This window comes from Pseudorasbora parva, chromosome 11 (assembly GCF_024679245.1).
Source record: "Pseudorasbora parva isolate DD20220531a chromosome 11, ASM2467924v1, whole genome shotgun sequence".
In the NCBI taxonomy this organism is placed as follows: Eukaryota; Metazoa; Chordata; class Actinopteri; order Cypriniformes; family Gobionidae; genus Pseudorasbora; species Pseudorasbora parva.
This window is the reverse complement of record NC_090182.1, coordinates 8,404,363-8,420,289: the sequence shown is the minus strand read 5'-3', so window position 1 is coordinate 8,420,289 and position 15,927 is coordinate 8,404,363. Positions and strand designations below refer to the sequence as shown.

General features: G+C 38.7%; 1 protein-coding gene across 10 annotated transcripts in view; it reads left to right on the top strand.

The window, feature by feature from the left end:
• LOC137092613 (protocadherin gamma-A11-like) overlaps window positions 1–15,927 on the top strand; it is a 199,688-nt gene that overhangs the window by 76,181 nt on the left and 107,580 nt on the right. Inside the window, exon 1 of one of the 10 annotated variants that reach the window (XM_067456922.1) lies at window positions 13,007–15,578. The exons of the other annotated variants lie outside the window; for them this stretch is intronic. Within the exon in view, the coding sequence (XP_067313023.1) occupies window positions 13,164–15,578 (2,415 nt within the window). The 5' untranslated portion in view covers window positions 13,007–13,163. Of the gene's footprint in view, window positions 1–13,006; window positions 15,579–15,927 lie in introns of those variants that run through there. 10 annotated transcript variants of the gene reach the window in all.

Sequence of the window (15,927 nt, the reverse complement as noted above, 5' to 3'; positions counted from 1 at the left end):
GGACAATATTAGAAGTTTACGTACAGTTCCAAATTTTGTCTTTTTAAATACATTTCTAGAAAGGACTTTTAAATATTAAAACCAAGTGTGGATAAATAAAAGTAAAAAAAAAAAAAAAAAAAAAAAAAAAAAAAAGTGCGAGAGAGAGAGAGAGAGAGTTTCTTATGATATAGTTTTATGTTCTATGTTTGCTTATTTCATTCAAAACTATTGTAAAAAATTAAAAAACATTTTAAAAAAAAAAAGTATTACCAAATTAGCTGAGAGAGGCTACATGGTCTGGAAAGTGCATTCTTGTGCCATGTGTTCCTCAGGTAAGCAACGCACACGCACCCGGCCATCAACGTGATGTAAAAGAAAACGTGATTCATCAGACCAGGCCACCTTCTTCCATTGCTCCGTGGTCCAGTTCTGATGCTCACATGCCACTGTTGGTGCTTTAGGTGGTGGACAGGGGTCAGCATGAGCACACGGACCGGTCTACGGCTATGCAGCCCAATACACAACAAACTGTGATGCCCTGTGTATTCTGACACCTCTCTATCAGAACCAATATTCACTTCTTGAGCAATTTGAGCTACAGAGGTTCCTCAGTTTGATCAGACAACATAGGCCCAGCCTTTGCTCCCCACGTGCATCAATGAGCCATGACCCTGTCGCCGGTTCTCCACTGTTCCTTCCTTGGAGCACTTTTGATAGAGACTGACCACTGCAGACCGGGAACAGCCCACAAGAGCTGCAGTTTTGGAGATGCTCTGACACAGTCATCTAGCCATCACAATTTGGCCCTTGTCAAACTCACTCAAATCCATACGCTTGGCCAGTTTTCCGGCTTATAACACATCAACTTTGAGGACAAAATGTTCACTTGCTGCCTAATATATCCCACCCACTAACATATGCTGTGATGAAGAGATAATCAGTGTTATTCACTTCACCTGTCAGTGGTCATAATGTTATGCCTGATCTGTATGAATATATATATATATATATATATATATATATATATATATATATATATATATATATATATATTCCATGAATGCATCCGTTAATATACAGTTGCGATCGAAATTATTGAACCACCTTGACCTGCAAGACATTTTGCTGCAAAGAACAAGATTTTAAGACATTCTAACTAAGGCATCAGTAAACTATTATAGAAAGTTTATTAATACATATATGAATGATTTTTTTATTTTTTTGTTTTTATTTTATTTGTTTAATGGACTGCATTTATATAGCGCTTTTATCCAAAGCGCTTTACATTTTTGCCTCACATTCACCCATTCATACACCGACGGCGATGTCAGCCATGTAAGGCGCCATCCAGCTCGTCGGGAGCAGCTGGGGTTAGGTGTCTTGCTCATGGACACTTCGACACTTGGTCAGGTGGAACCGGGGATTGAACCACCAACCTTTCGAGTTTGTAGACAACCTACATGAACCACTGAGCCACTGCCGCCCCTGTTTATTTGAATAGGGACAAGTATGTCACATAAACACGTAAGATACTACAACATTTTAGCCGAAGCTAATTCTCAATGTCCGTCCCTAGTGAGCCTTTACAAAATTAAACAATACACAGTATTGTTTATTAAACATAATAATACAATATAAAACAATATCAACAAAGCACATTTTTGAGAACGTAAAGTTATAAAAATTTAAAAAAATCAAATTGGCTCTAAACATTCGTGTTCCAAATTGTTCAACCCCCTAAAGTAAAATGTGCAGAATCTTTTATTGTTTATAATCTCCAATAAACGCTGCCTTTTAGTGCTTTAGAAGCTTCTGTCACCTCTCGACTGCAATCTTGGCTCATTCCTCGCTTGAAAAAGCTTCCAGATTACTGATAATCTTTGTGTTTATCACTGCTGTCTTCAAATTCCACCAAATATTTTCAATGAGATTTACATCTGAAGACTGCACAGGCCACTCAAGAGCATTATATGATTGATCCCTGAACCAAGCTTAAGTATTTGGATGTATACTTCGGGATGGCCCATTGATCATCAAGCTTCGGTCTCTGCACCCAAAGCATCGCCACCTTTGCCAAAATGGCTTGATACTTCAAATAACTTATGATGTCCTTCATACAGTCATACAGTCTGTACTCCATACAGATTTTGACTTCCTGCAACAGCAAAAAAAAAAAAAAAAACAGAACTAGGCCGCCTTTGTGCTTGACCATGAAGATGGTGTTCCTTTTCTCATAAGCGTTCCCTTTTTTTGCACCAGACACAGGCCTACTGCTGATTCAAGGGTCCAAAAAGTTCCAGTGTGGTCATATCACTCCATAAAACATTCTTCCAGAACTCCACAGGTCTATCCAGATGGATTTTAGCATATCCAAGTCGGCCGTTTATGTTCTTTTTGGTCATAAGCAGCATTAGGCAAGATGTCCCAACAAGAAGGCCATGCTTGTCTATGTTCTTCTTATACTCTGAAATGTTTTTTCTCCTTTTATCAGTTTATCTTGCAAGTCTCTTGGCAGTAAAATAAGAGTTTTTCTCAGTTGTTCTGATCAAACTTTAAACTTATGATTAAGGCTGCCTGAGGCTGTTTTAAAAATCTTCTTGTAGCCATAGACTTTCTAATGCTTTTCTTTCTAGCTCTTGTGATTTGTCCATATTTGCTACTCAACTTTAGCACATGTATGAGCTAAATGTGTGTATGTGTAAGAGCACAAGCTAATTTAGTTTTGTTATAGAGTTTCTTAATTGTTTTTTAACTCAATTTTGTACCATACCACACAAATAAGTGCCTTAAAAACAGCAGTGTTGAATAGAGGTTAAAAAATTATGACAGCTGTATTACAAAAAACCCTGTAACTTAAAAGCTTTACATTATATATTGACATTATCACTTTTAATTTGCCACTAAACTGTTATAGATACAATTTCTAAAAAAAAGCCTATCTTTAGAAAAGCATTGTATATAACAGTGTATATATTTATTTATTGGATTTAATTTAAATGTTTTGTGTGGGCCTGTAACTCTTTCATTTGGTCTCTGGGTGACGCTCTCATGTAATGCACGGCTTAGGAAGTGATCTCATCTGTGCCATGTGCCCTGATGCCCCAGTTTAATCCGAGTTACACAGCGAGGAGAGGAGGGAGAGATGAGGGAGGGATGGGGAGGGGAGAGCTGTAGGCGTGCAGAGAAAGAGAGAGATGAAAATAAATATCTAAGCCGACAAGAGCAGGCATCAGAGCACAGTGTCTACCACAACCATTTGAGGATCTGTTCAGAATGCGCTTTCATCGTCATTATTTTTTATTCTTTATTATTTAAATGTAACCATTAATATTTTACAACATGATTTGTTTGTCAAGATGCGCGCTGGCACATTTGTGGCTTCAGCTTTGCCTCTGCTTCATCTGCATGTGTGGTTCTCTTGCTGAAGTGCGTTATTCGGTTCCAGAGGAGATGCAGCAAGGCTCAGTCATCGGCAATGTGGCGAGAGATTTGGGAATAGATGTGACGGAGCTCGTGAGGCGCAATGCCCGAGTTGTTGCTGAGGGCAGCCGACAGTTTTGCGAGCTGACTGCTGAAACGGGCTCTCTGTTGGTGAGTGAGAGAATGGACCGCGAGGAGCTTTGCGCACAGTCGTCGTCCTGCGTCCTGCAATTTCAACTGCTCCTGGAGAATCCGCTCAAAGTGTACAGCCTCCTCTTGGACATCCAGGACATCAACGATAACAGCCCAGCGTTTGATAACGGTCAGATTGAGCTTGAGCTGCTGGAGTCAACGGTCCTGGGAAGGCGTTTTCCACTTGAAAGTGCTCACGATCCTGACATCGGAGCGAATACTGTTCAGCATTATCAACTCAGTGAGAGTGATTATTTTGCTTTAGAGATGAATACTCAGATGGACAGAAATTCATATCCTGAATTGGTCCTCAAAAAACCTTTGGATCGAGAAAACCAAGCGGATCACTTTCTGACCCTGAGTGGAGTGGATGGTGGCCGGCCTTCTCGTTCTGGAACGGCTTCCATTCACATTCACGTGTTAGACGCTAATGATAATGTTCCTGTGTTTGGTCAAAGGGTGTATAAAGTCAGCGCACAAGAAAATTCAGCTCAAGGTTCTGTGCTGGTTAAATTAAATGCAACCGATTTAGACAGCGGGGTTTACGGGGAGGTTAGTTACTCTTTCAGTCACGTGCCTGATAAGACGAGGGGGATTTTGGAGGTTGACCCCGTGACGGGTGAGGTGAGAGTCAGGGGTGTGTTAGATTATGAGGAAGCTAGTTCTCATGAGCTGGACGTACAAGCCAAAGATGGAGGCGGACAGTCATCTCACTGTAAACTCATCATAGATGTGATCGATGTAAATGACAACGCACCGGTTATTGCGGTAAAGTCCAATTCTGCTACTGTGCCAGAAGACGCTACACCTGGAACCATGGTGGCTTTGCTACATGTTTATGATCTTGATACTGGCTCCAGTGGTCGCGTCACGTGCGAGATATCAGACGATGTGCCATTTAAGCTGGTGTCAGAAGTAAAGAATTACTTTATGCTTGTGATCGATGGGGTTTTAGACCGGGAAAAGTGCCCTCACTATAACATAACCGTGACTGCTGTGGATGCTGGCACACCCCCTTTATTCAGCAGCAAAACTGTAGCCATAACAGTCACAGACATTAATGATAATCCTCCTATTTTTAGACACAGTGACTACAGCATCCAGTTTGCAGAAAATCAGCCCCAGGGAACCCCAGTCATTAAAGTCCGAGCTGACGATGCAGATGAGGGGCAGAATGCCAGAATCCTGTATTCGCTTTCAGAAGATGCAGCTTCTATTTTCTCCATTAATGCAGAGACTTGTGAGATATTTACTCTACGCCCCTTTGATTATGAAGCGTCCACTCACTTCCATGTTCAAGTGATGGCACGAGATGGAGGCAGCCCTCCGTTCACTAGCACATGCGTTGTGCGGGTCTTTATTGCGGATCGGAACGACAATGCTCCGGTCGTTCTTTACCCAGTTCAGATTGATGGATACCTTGCGGATGACATTGTTCCCCGAGCTGCTCCTGCGGGTTATTTGGTCACTAAAGTGGTTGCTGTTGATGCAGACGCAGGGCACAATGCATGGCTGTCCTATCGAATTGTGAAAACCACACAGCCTAATTTGTTCTCTGTTGGACTGCACTGTGGGGAAATTCGGACACTTAGACCATTTGCAGAAGATGATGAGATCAAACAAACCTTGCTAGTCTCTGTGAGTGATAACGGGCCTGAGTCTTTGTCTGCCACTGCATCTGTTAATATTGTGATTGAAGACGGCCTGCCTATCATCGACGAGCTCTTTGCACGTGGCATGGATGAGTCGCATGCTCACAATGACCTTACTCTGTATTTAATCCTGGCTGTGGCATGCGTGTCCAGTCTTTTCTTTGTGCTCATCATTGCTATGGTCTACATGAGATTATGTAGAGACAGATACATGTATCGCTCAACTGCAAACTTGCCCGTTTTTCCTCCTAGCTACGGACCACCTGGCTACTCCGACGTCAGCCGATTTAATACTTTCCAGAAGGATGATCAATGCAATTCATTCTTAACCACAGGCTCGTGGAGGGGGGACTTCAGATTCGGCTCTGACTTTGTTGATTTTGACATGCAGAATAAGAGAGGGACGTCGGTGCATGCGGGTGGCCGCAGCACTGCACGTGCAACGCTCTTAGTGCCACATCGGTACTAACCCAGATGGCAATCATAAGGAAAATCCTTGTGAACAGATCAGACTGAAAAGACTTTCAGACTTTAATCGGACAAATGACAGATGTTCATCATTATAATGCATTAACCTGTTTCATAAAAACACATTACAGTGAATCCCTCACTTTTGTTATGTCCTTTGCTGCTTTTATTTCACGTGTCACGATCTTGACACCCATAATCTTTTTTTTTTTTTTTTTATGCACGTTTTGCAAATGCACTTTAAAGACTTTTATGTGCTCTTTAATATTTCATGCGGATCTGCTTTAATCTATTATTTAAAAAGATAACAAACACACACACACACACACACACACACACGTGTTATCTTGTTTTGTGTGTGCTGTAACAATGAGCACAGACTTAACTTTTTTCTTTTGAAAGCCATGAATGTCAGTCTGTTTTTATGTCAAGGCTGTAGTCACTGAGTGTGTCTTTGATGAGGATCTATCTCTGCATTGCATCTTTGACTGTGCAGACATTTTCTGACAAATCAGACCCTTGCTCTGTGTAGGTCTCTCTCTCTCTCTCTCTCTCTCTCTCTCTCTCTCTCTCTCTCTCTCTCTCTCTCTCTCTCTCTCTCTCTCTCTCTCTCTCTCTCTAATAGCACAATTCTAATCCATTGTGAAATAGCACAATATTGCCAAAGCAATAGACATATGTGACCCTGGACCACAAAACCAGTCATAAGCCAACAATGCATTGTGTGGGTCAAAATTATTGATTTTTCTTGTTTGCAAAAAAACATAAGGATATTAAGTAAAGATTATGTTCCATGAAGATATTTTGTAAATTTCCTGCCATAAATATATTTCAAAAAATATTAGTAGTAGTAATATGCATTGCTACGGACTTATTTTTGACAACTTTACTGGCGATTTTTCTTTATATTTAGATTTTTTTGCAAACTCAGCTTCCAGATTTTCAATAGTTGGATCTCGGACAAATATATAACTTATTTATTCAGCTTTTAGATGATGTAAACATCTCAATTTCAAAAAATATTTACCCTTATGACTGGTTTTGTGGTTCAGGGCCACATATACAAACATATAGATTAAAAAAGGGGAAAAAAACATACGTCATTATCCATATTAAGCATAAATATATCACAATTAACGCACAAAAAAAAGTTAATACAGAGAGAGGTTATATAGGGGAAAGAAATTCTCTGACAAACATTTCTCTCTCTCTCTCTCTCTCTCTCTCTCTCTCTCTCTCTCGCTCTCTCTCTCTCTCTCTCTCTCTCTCTCTCTCTCTCTCTCTCAGAGTGAAAGATTATATGGTTGAAAGAAGTGAATCTGCATTTCACATCTGCTTCTGTGAACCGGATTTATCACAATTTCATTTTCATCTGTCTTTCTGTACTCTAGCGCTTTATTTTTGGTTTCATACATATTAAGTCGACGTGTTATGAAGACTCCATTCTTATCCTTTTATCTATCTGCAATTTGTTACTGGTGATTTAACTAGTTATTTTATATAAAAATAAATAATAAATATTTCCTTAAACCTTTATAATATACAAACCATGCATGTATAATTAATTTACACAAACACTCATTTTTACCACATTATGTTAATCTATAAGTGTTTAGTTATTTGAGCCAGAATCACTGTCACTGGATCTGTCCACATTTTCTCTGGCTAGTGCTGTTTATGTGCATTCTGTGCTTTGTAAAGTGACTTTCAGCTTTAGAAGTTATATTAATAAAAAATATTTATCAAAAGAGCCACAATCTGAGCATCTCTTTTAAGTGAGGAATTAGGAATAAAAATTACACGGCGTGTAACATTAGACACATTTATGAATGCTCTTGTTGATTATTCAGTAGAAATATTGAACAGCAGTCTTCTAGAGCTGTTTAATCAGAGGTGTTCATGTTGTGTTTACTCAGGTAGGTTGTCTTTTGGCATTAAATGTACTTGCAGTAACCAGTGCGATGACAACTCACTCCAGGTAGCATGTAATACAATTGTAAAGTGGCCTTTTACCTTGAAGTTTTTACTTGAAAGCCTAGTACTGAGTTACACTGGTCCTACTTTCAGCTAGTAATTCATACACTGTAAAAAATTATTTAGAAAAAAAGTTACCTGGTTGCCTTAAAATTTTGAGTTCATTGAAATTAAAATTTTGAGTTAATACAATGACCATTTTTTGAGATTCGACAGACTTTATTAAAATATTATTAAAAGATGTTTGTAAGCATATTGGGTAATTGTGTGTGTGTTATTTCTGATGACACAGTGAAACATGCCAAATTGTGCTATTTTCATGATTTATCACATTTTTTATGTGGTTCAGTTTCAAAAATATTTTGAGTTTCTATTTATTAAACTAATTTCCTTCATTGTATCAACTCAAATTTTTAATTTCAATAAACTCAAAATTTTAAGGCAACCAGGTTACTTACTTTTTTAAGTTAAACTAACAAAAAACACCACAATTTTTTTACAGTGTACAATATCTTTACGATGCCCTTCACACATTTTTGATCTGTAAAATTTGTATGGTTTTTTGAAGAAGTCTCGTGTGCTTACCAAGGTTGCATTTATTTTACTAAAAATGCAACAAAAAACAGCAAGATTGTGAAATATTGTTTTCTATTTGAATATATTTTAAAATGTAATGTATTCCTATAATCAAAGCTGAATGTTCAGCATCATTACTCTAGTCTTCAGTGTCACATGATCCTTCAGAAATTATTCTGATATGAAGATTTACTGCTTACAAAACATTTATGATTATTATTCATTTTGAAAAATTATTTGATAAATATAAAGTTCAAAAGAACAGCATTTATTCCTAACTTAAGAAATTATTCCTTTATTCAGCAATGATGAAATTAAATTGATCAAAGGTGACAGTAAAGACATTTATAATGTTGCAAAAGATTATATTTAAAATACTGTTCTTTTGAACTTCCTATGCATCAAAGAACCCTGAAAAAAGTGTTTTACACAACTGTTTCTTGAGTATCAAGTCATCATATTCGAGTGATTTCTGAAGGATCATGTGACACTGAAGACTAGAGTAATGATGCAGAAAATTCAGCTTTGATACAGTAATAAATTACATTTTAAAATATATTCAAATAGAAAACAATATTTCACAATCTTGCTGTTTTTTGTTGCATTTTTAGTAAAATAAATGCAACCTTGGTAAGCACACGAGACTTCTAAAAACAAAAAATCCTACAGATCAAAAACTTGTGAATGGCATTGTAAAGATACTGTATTCAAATATATATTCAAATAGAAAATGGCATTTTACATTTTTAGTAATATTTCACAATATTACTTTCTTTTGTATTTTTAATCAAATAAATGCAGCCTTGATGAGCATAAGAGACTTATTCTAAAAACATAAACATACCAATCAAAAACTTTTGAATGCCAGTATATACTGTGTGTGTAGATATAGATAAAGAAGAGATTTCTATTCCAGGGTTTAAAGTTACTAGTAAGAAATGTTGCTATACACAAGATTAAAGGTGTGAAAGTCTAATGCAGAGATTATCTTCATTAACATTTTTATTATATTTGTCACAAAGATGCGTTGACATAAAATTGTCATATTTAGATGAGTCTAAAAATGAGAAGTTTGACATATCTATCCATAATTGAACAAATGTCCAGACTCATGATTTGAGCTCCTTATCTAGGATAAAGAATGATTTTGTCTCGTGACTATAAGGCCACATGTAAACCGTTCATTAGTTTTTCACTGGGTCTGCTGGATTAAATGTAGCGTCTATATGGACAGTGATGTTCTCTATGAGCAGATGTGTGTGTGTGTGTTTTTAACTGTGACTGCAGTGTATAACATGTTCTGACATGCATTTAATCGGACCATGAACGCCTGACGCATACACGTGAGCATACATAAGGCCACAATAATGCTACAAAAGAGCGAGTGGGGTGAATTTACAAATACATTTCAGTCAAATGTCATTCTGAGCTAAATGTAGTCATTTTCAAATGACATTAGAGAGAATTCAATGAACATCAGATCTTCTGATGGTTAGACAACTTTAAAAAAACAACGTAAAAAGTGTTTTATTAATTTAATCAAAGTTGACTTAACAAAAGTTGTTCTGAGTGCCAGTTAAGATACACATGTAGTTAAATGCTTAGTATAACTCTCAGAAAAGGTCCAAAATTGATCACTTGGATGGTTACCCTTTCAAAAGGTACACCCTTGTACCTTATTTACACCTAAAGGGTGAATAAATATCTCAAAGGTACATATTATGACTATCTGAAATGGTATCACAACAGTAGCTGTCTATTTCTGAGAGTGTACAGTACTGGCAACTGTAATGTGCTGCAGATTTGTGTCCACAGAATGCTGTACATATTCCAGTCAGTGACTGTGTGCTATTTAAAGTGTTCACCCATGTGTGATTAAATTGTTGCTTTAAGGCAGGCCTACTTCGTGTGTGTGTGTGTGTGTGTGTGTGTGTGTGTGTGTGTGTGTGTGTGTGTGTGTGTGTGTGTGTGTGTGTGTGTGTGTGTGTGTGTGTGTGTGTGTGTGTGTGTGTGTGTGTGTGTGTGTAAGAGAAAATGAATGGTATTAAAACAGACTTTTCTGATTGTTATTTTAGTGCACACATGCAGAGATGCCTTCATGAAGAGCTATTGCAGGATGACAAGCAGAAATGTCTCCATGTCCCACGTACTCTTGTGTTTCTCAGTGTACACTTTCTGATCAAGATGGAGATCACCATGATGCTATTGTGTGTGCTATATTGTCACAGTGTTCTTGTGAAAGCCATCCTCAGTGTTTTGTGGCTTTTCTAAGTGCACTTTGGGTGTGATTTCTCTCGGTTTTTATTTTTAAATCTTTGTATTTTAGTGTGTGTTTCTTTTCATTTTGTTGACTCACTAATGCAGATGCTTGCCATGTATACAGTTTTCCAACTTTGACCAAATCAACACACTTCCTTCAGTAAAATTTGTAAATCTATGTTTGTTCATTATGTTCTCTCTCTTCTCTTCCCTCCATGACCTGCGCCTGCGCTTCATCCCAATGAATGGAAACTAATCAATCACATCAGGTAAGAAACATATATTTTATATACTGATATTTTTATTATATAAAATGTTATTGTCAATCTACAGAAAACCTTTTTTTTCACTTCTCTATACACTTTATATTGCTCTCTCCTTCGTTCTCATTTAAATTTTCATACTCTCCTAAACACCTCTGATACATGTTTTTACTTTTAGAGAAAGAGCTCATGATGGGCTGTTTCCTCATGTTCAGCTCAGTATATGAATGTATCCATACAGTATGTGCAGTGCTCCATCTTGTGGTGATTCACTAAACCACTGCCAGATACACTGTCATCTTACTGCATGTGTGTGTGTGTGTGTGTGTGTGTGTGTGTGTGTGTGTGTGTGTGAGAGAGAGAGAGAGAGAGTCTGCATTATTTAGGTCTCCGCTGCTGCAGCAGTGTGTCACTATGCTTTAAGGCTGGACTCTGGCCCACTTTTACTGCATTAAAATGCGTCAGGCTATATAGGACACAATGTGAATAATGCAGTCTCATCACACTATGTGTGCATGACTGCGGCAGCTTCAGAGCTGCTCATGTTTCATGCATCCAAACAGCAGTGTATGTGTTTAAATCATCTGCAGAACCCAAAACCACATACTGGCACAATAACACATACCCAGCTTCTGTATTTAAATACCTGCAAACATTATAAAATGACCAGTGTCATACTGTAAATAAATGATGGTAACATTTTATAATTTGTTTGACACAAGTTCAATTCATCATAAACTAAGAATAAGATTTTAATAGCATTTATGAATCTGGGTTATGCCAATAAAATCAATAATATATTACTGTTCATTCATAGTTCATGTACATTCATAACCATGCTATTTTATACAACCCATATGGGTACAAATTGTATTTGTAGAATTGTCCCAGATTAAAAAAAAAAAAAACGTTAGTTCACAAAACCCAATGCATTCACTAGGTAATGCATTCAACCTTATTGCACAGTGTAACTGAAAAGTTTATTTTATTTTAATTGCTGTGAAGCTTTGACAACATAAACTTTTGCATTTGTCATGTTAGTTGAAGCACACACACACACACACACACACACACACACACACACACACACACACACACACACACTCATGTTGGTGCACCTATCATTATGAGGACATTCTATAGGCATAATTGTTTTTATACTGTTCAAACTGTATATTCTATTGCCCTAAACCTACCCGTCATAAAAAAAAACTTTCTGCATTTTTACATTTTTAATAAGACATCGGTTAGTATGTTTTTACACCATTTTAATTACGAGGCTATGAAATACCCTTATAATCCCCCTTTACGTTTTAATACCGATGTCATTATACAAATGTGTGTCCTTTCAAATCATATGAACAAGCACGCATACTTTTCTGGACCAGACTGAGGATTGTGTCTGTTTTTTGGATATCACAATTCACTATCTTTCATCCTTTCAAATGTAGGTCATCATCAGCTTGCTTACAGCATCATCTGACTTGCTCAATATTACACACTTTTTATCATTATATATTATTGTGGCCCAAAAAGATTGCACCTAAACTCATATTTGGCCACCCTCTTGTTAAACACGTCATGGATTAACATAGGTTCATGATAAACGTTAATCGCTCAAATCTGGTTGAGTTGATTTGATTTAATTCTGCATTGTATTTTTTAATGACTCTGTTCCTGAACTGAGCTCATCACAATGATGAATTTTTCTTCACGAGTTCACACAAATGATTAGATGAAGTAAAAGAGTATGCGTATTTGGCGTGCTGTCCGAGGGAAGGCTCCTGGCTCTAAATGTGTCCCGAACCGGGAGTACGTCCCATATCTCTGGTTAGGACAGTAAGCAGGTGAGTGTGAGGAGACAGGGTGGTGGAGGGATGCAGAAAAACTGTCAAGGAAAATAGGTAAGTCAGCAACTTATTTATAAGCATCCTCCCATGCTGATTGGGTAGGTCATATGAATACGCTCCTCCTTAACTTTGCTAATAAGACATCATTTGTTTTAAGCACCATGTACTCACTATCAAGTTTCTGTCCAGTAATGACAATAGAAACAGAAATGTGTTGGAGCCTCATATTGCGCTCTCATAAACCAGCTCTTTTTGCCCTAATACTGGACAGCCCAGCGCTGCTGTTGTGCTTCTTATTGACTGTGAGAGGTGCTGTTGCCCAGAGAGAGGATAGTGCTCAAAAGAGCTGCGTTCAGAAGACATTGCGTCAGACAGGACAGAGAAGAGAAAGAGGCGAAGCGCTGTTGTTTGAACATGAAGCTCGTTTTGGGACATTCTAAACAATGCCAGAGAGGATTTTCAAATGCTTGAATATTTGAAAACTGTAAGTGTATGATTGCATTTTCCTGGATTACTACATTTGCAGGATGAGGGATAACAAAAGAGATTTGCGGCGGTGTGTAAAATGGCAAGAAGGATTCTCCATTTTTCTTTTATTCGTGCTGAACGCAGCGTCCGGCCAGATTCGTTACTCCATTCCAGAGGAAATGAGAGCAGGGTTGTTCGTCGGAGATGTGGCGAAGGACCTCGGTTTGGATGTGAAAAGGTTGGTGTCTGGCTGTGCGCGTCTCGTTATTGATGACAGCAGACAATATGTCGAGCTGAACCGTAACAAAGGGCATTTGGTGGTGAAAGAGAGAATAGACAGAGAGCAGCTCTGCGGACAAAAATCACCGTGTAGTTTCGGTCTTGAGATTTTGCTCGAAAACCCTCTCGAATTTTTCTCGATTACCATCGAGATTCAAGACATCAATGATCATGCACCCGTTTTCTCGAAGAGAGAAATCATTTTAGAGATTAGCGAGTCCACGCCTATTGGCACCATTTTCTTGTTAGACACCGCGACGGATCCCGATGTTGGATTGAATTCTCTTCAGAGCTATAGTCTGAAACCAACTGATAATTTTGCTTTAAAGCAGCACAGTCGCTCAGATGGCAGCAAATATGCCGAGATGGTGTTGCAGTCAGTGCTGGACAGAGAGAAAGAGGCCGAGCATTCGCTTATATTAACGGCTATGGATGGTGGAGACCCGCCGCGCTCTGGGACTGTTAAAATACTCGTCACTGTCCTTGATGCCAACGATAATGCACCTATTTTTACTGAAACAATGTATAAAGCAAATGTAGCCGAGAACGCATTAAAAGGGACGTTGATAACTAAAGTAAGTGCATCTGATGCAGATCAAGGTTTCAATGGCAATGTCACCTATTCATTTACTCATATGGGAGAGGACGCAGCGCACCTCTTCCAAATCAGCGCAACCACTGGTGATATAACGCTCACTGGCAATTTAGACTATGAAGCTGATCAGCAATATGAAATTAATTTGCAGGCTAAAGACCCATGGGGCCTAACTGGTGCAAGTAAATTGGTCATAGATGTTGTAGATGTCAATGACAATAGCCCGATTATAACCATGACATCTTTTTCAGGTAAAATACAAGAGGATTCTCTACCTGGCACCATTGTAGCTTTGATAAGCGTTCAGGATGTAGACTCCGGTAAAAATGGACAGGTCCGCTTAAGTTTAGAACAAAATTCTCCTTTTACAATTAAGCCATCGCCGCGCAAGTACTACACTTTAGTAACCGACGCGCCACTAGACCGAGAAAAAGCGTCTAGTTTTAACCTAACGTTAGTTGCATCAGACGAAGGCAGCCCCTCATTATTCAGTAAAAAAACGATTTCACTAGATGTCACTGATATCAACGACAATGCTCCAGCCTTTAGTCAGCGTGAATATAAGACATATATATTAGAGAATAACTCTCCCGGCGTTTCTTTGCTGACTCTTCAAGCAACAGACCCTGACGCAGGGCAAAACGCGCGTATCGCGTATTATATCATAGAATCCGATGTCAATGGTTCTCCCGTCTCAACGTACTTCACTGTAAACGCAGACAATGGAATTATCCACGCGGTGCGCTCTTTTGATTATGAACAGATGAAAGAGTTTAAAATACACGTGAGAGCGCAGGATGGAGGGTCTCCACCTATGGGTTCAAATGCGACAGTTCTCATTAGCGTTCAGGACCAGAATGACAACGCGCCTCAGGTTCTGTATCCGGTCCAGTCAGGCGCTTCTGTGGTGGCTGAAATAGTGCCTCGTTCGGCAGATGTGGGTTATCTGGTGACTAAAGTGGTGGCTGTTGATGTGGACTCTGGTCAGAATGCCTGGCTCTCATATAAACTGCAGAAAGCCACAGACAGGGCGCTGTTTGAAGTGGGCTTACAGAATGGAGAAATAAGAACTGTTCGTCAAGTGACAGATAAAGATGCTGTCAAACAAAGACTCACTGTTGTAGTGGAGGATAACGGGCAGCCCTCTCGATCAGCTACAGTCAATGTTAACGTGGCGGTGGCGGACAGCTTCCCTGAAGTGCTCTCGGAGTTCACTGACTTTACGCACGACAAGGAATACAACGACAACCTGACTTTCTATCTGGTCTTGGCCTTGGCTGCAGTCTCATTTCTTTTCGTAACATGTCTAGTCGTTATAATATCTGTTAAAATCTACAGATGGAGACAATCGCGTATGTACTTTCAGTCTAATCTTCCGGTTATTCCGTACTATCCACCGCGTTACGCGGACACTATGGGCACAGGAACTCTTCAGCACGTGCATAATTATGAAATTTACAGAACCACAGACTCCAGGAAAAGTGATGTTAAGTATTTCGCACCCATCAGTCCAAGTCTGATGAGTGTTGACGTGAGTGGAACAGAAACACTTCCAAAGGAGACACGAGCCGCTGACTGTACCGATGCGCGCAACACACTGGTGAGTTTGCACAAATGTGATTTTTTTTTAAATAGCTTTTACTTATGACTAACAGCTGATTGTCACTCTAAATTATGTTTTTAAGCCTGAGGAAGATCAATTGACCAAATAGTTCATTAAGATATTTTTTGTGATGATACAAACTTGAGTAATGTGTGGGATTTTTTATTTTTCTGCTTTGCATACATTTTAAAATAAATTATGTTTGATGCTGGTAGTCTGCAGTTGTGTTATTATGGCTAAAGGAGATATGAAAACAGCCCGTGTTGTGGCGCTGTCCATTGTGCTGAAAATATCATCGGTTCAATCATTCTTATCCGCCTATGATATGCTCATAAATCGCTTAAGG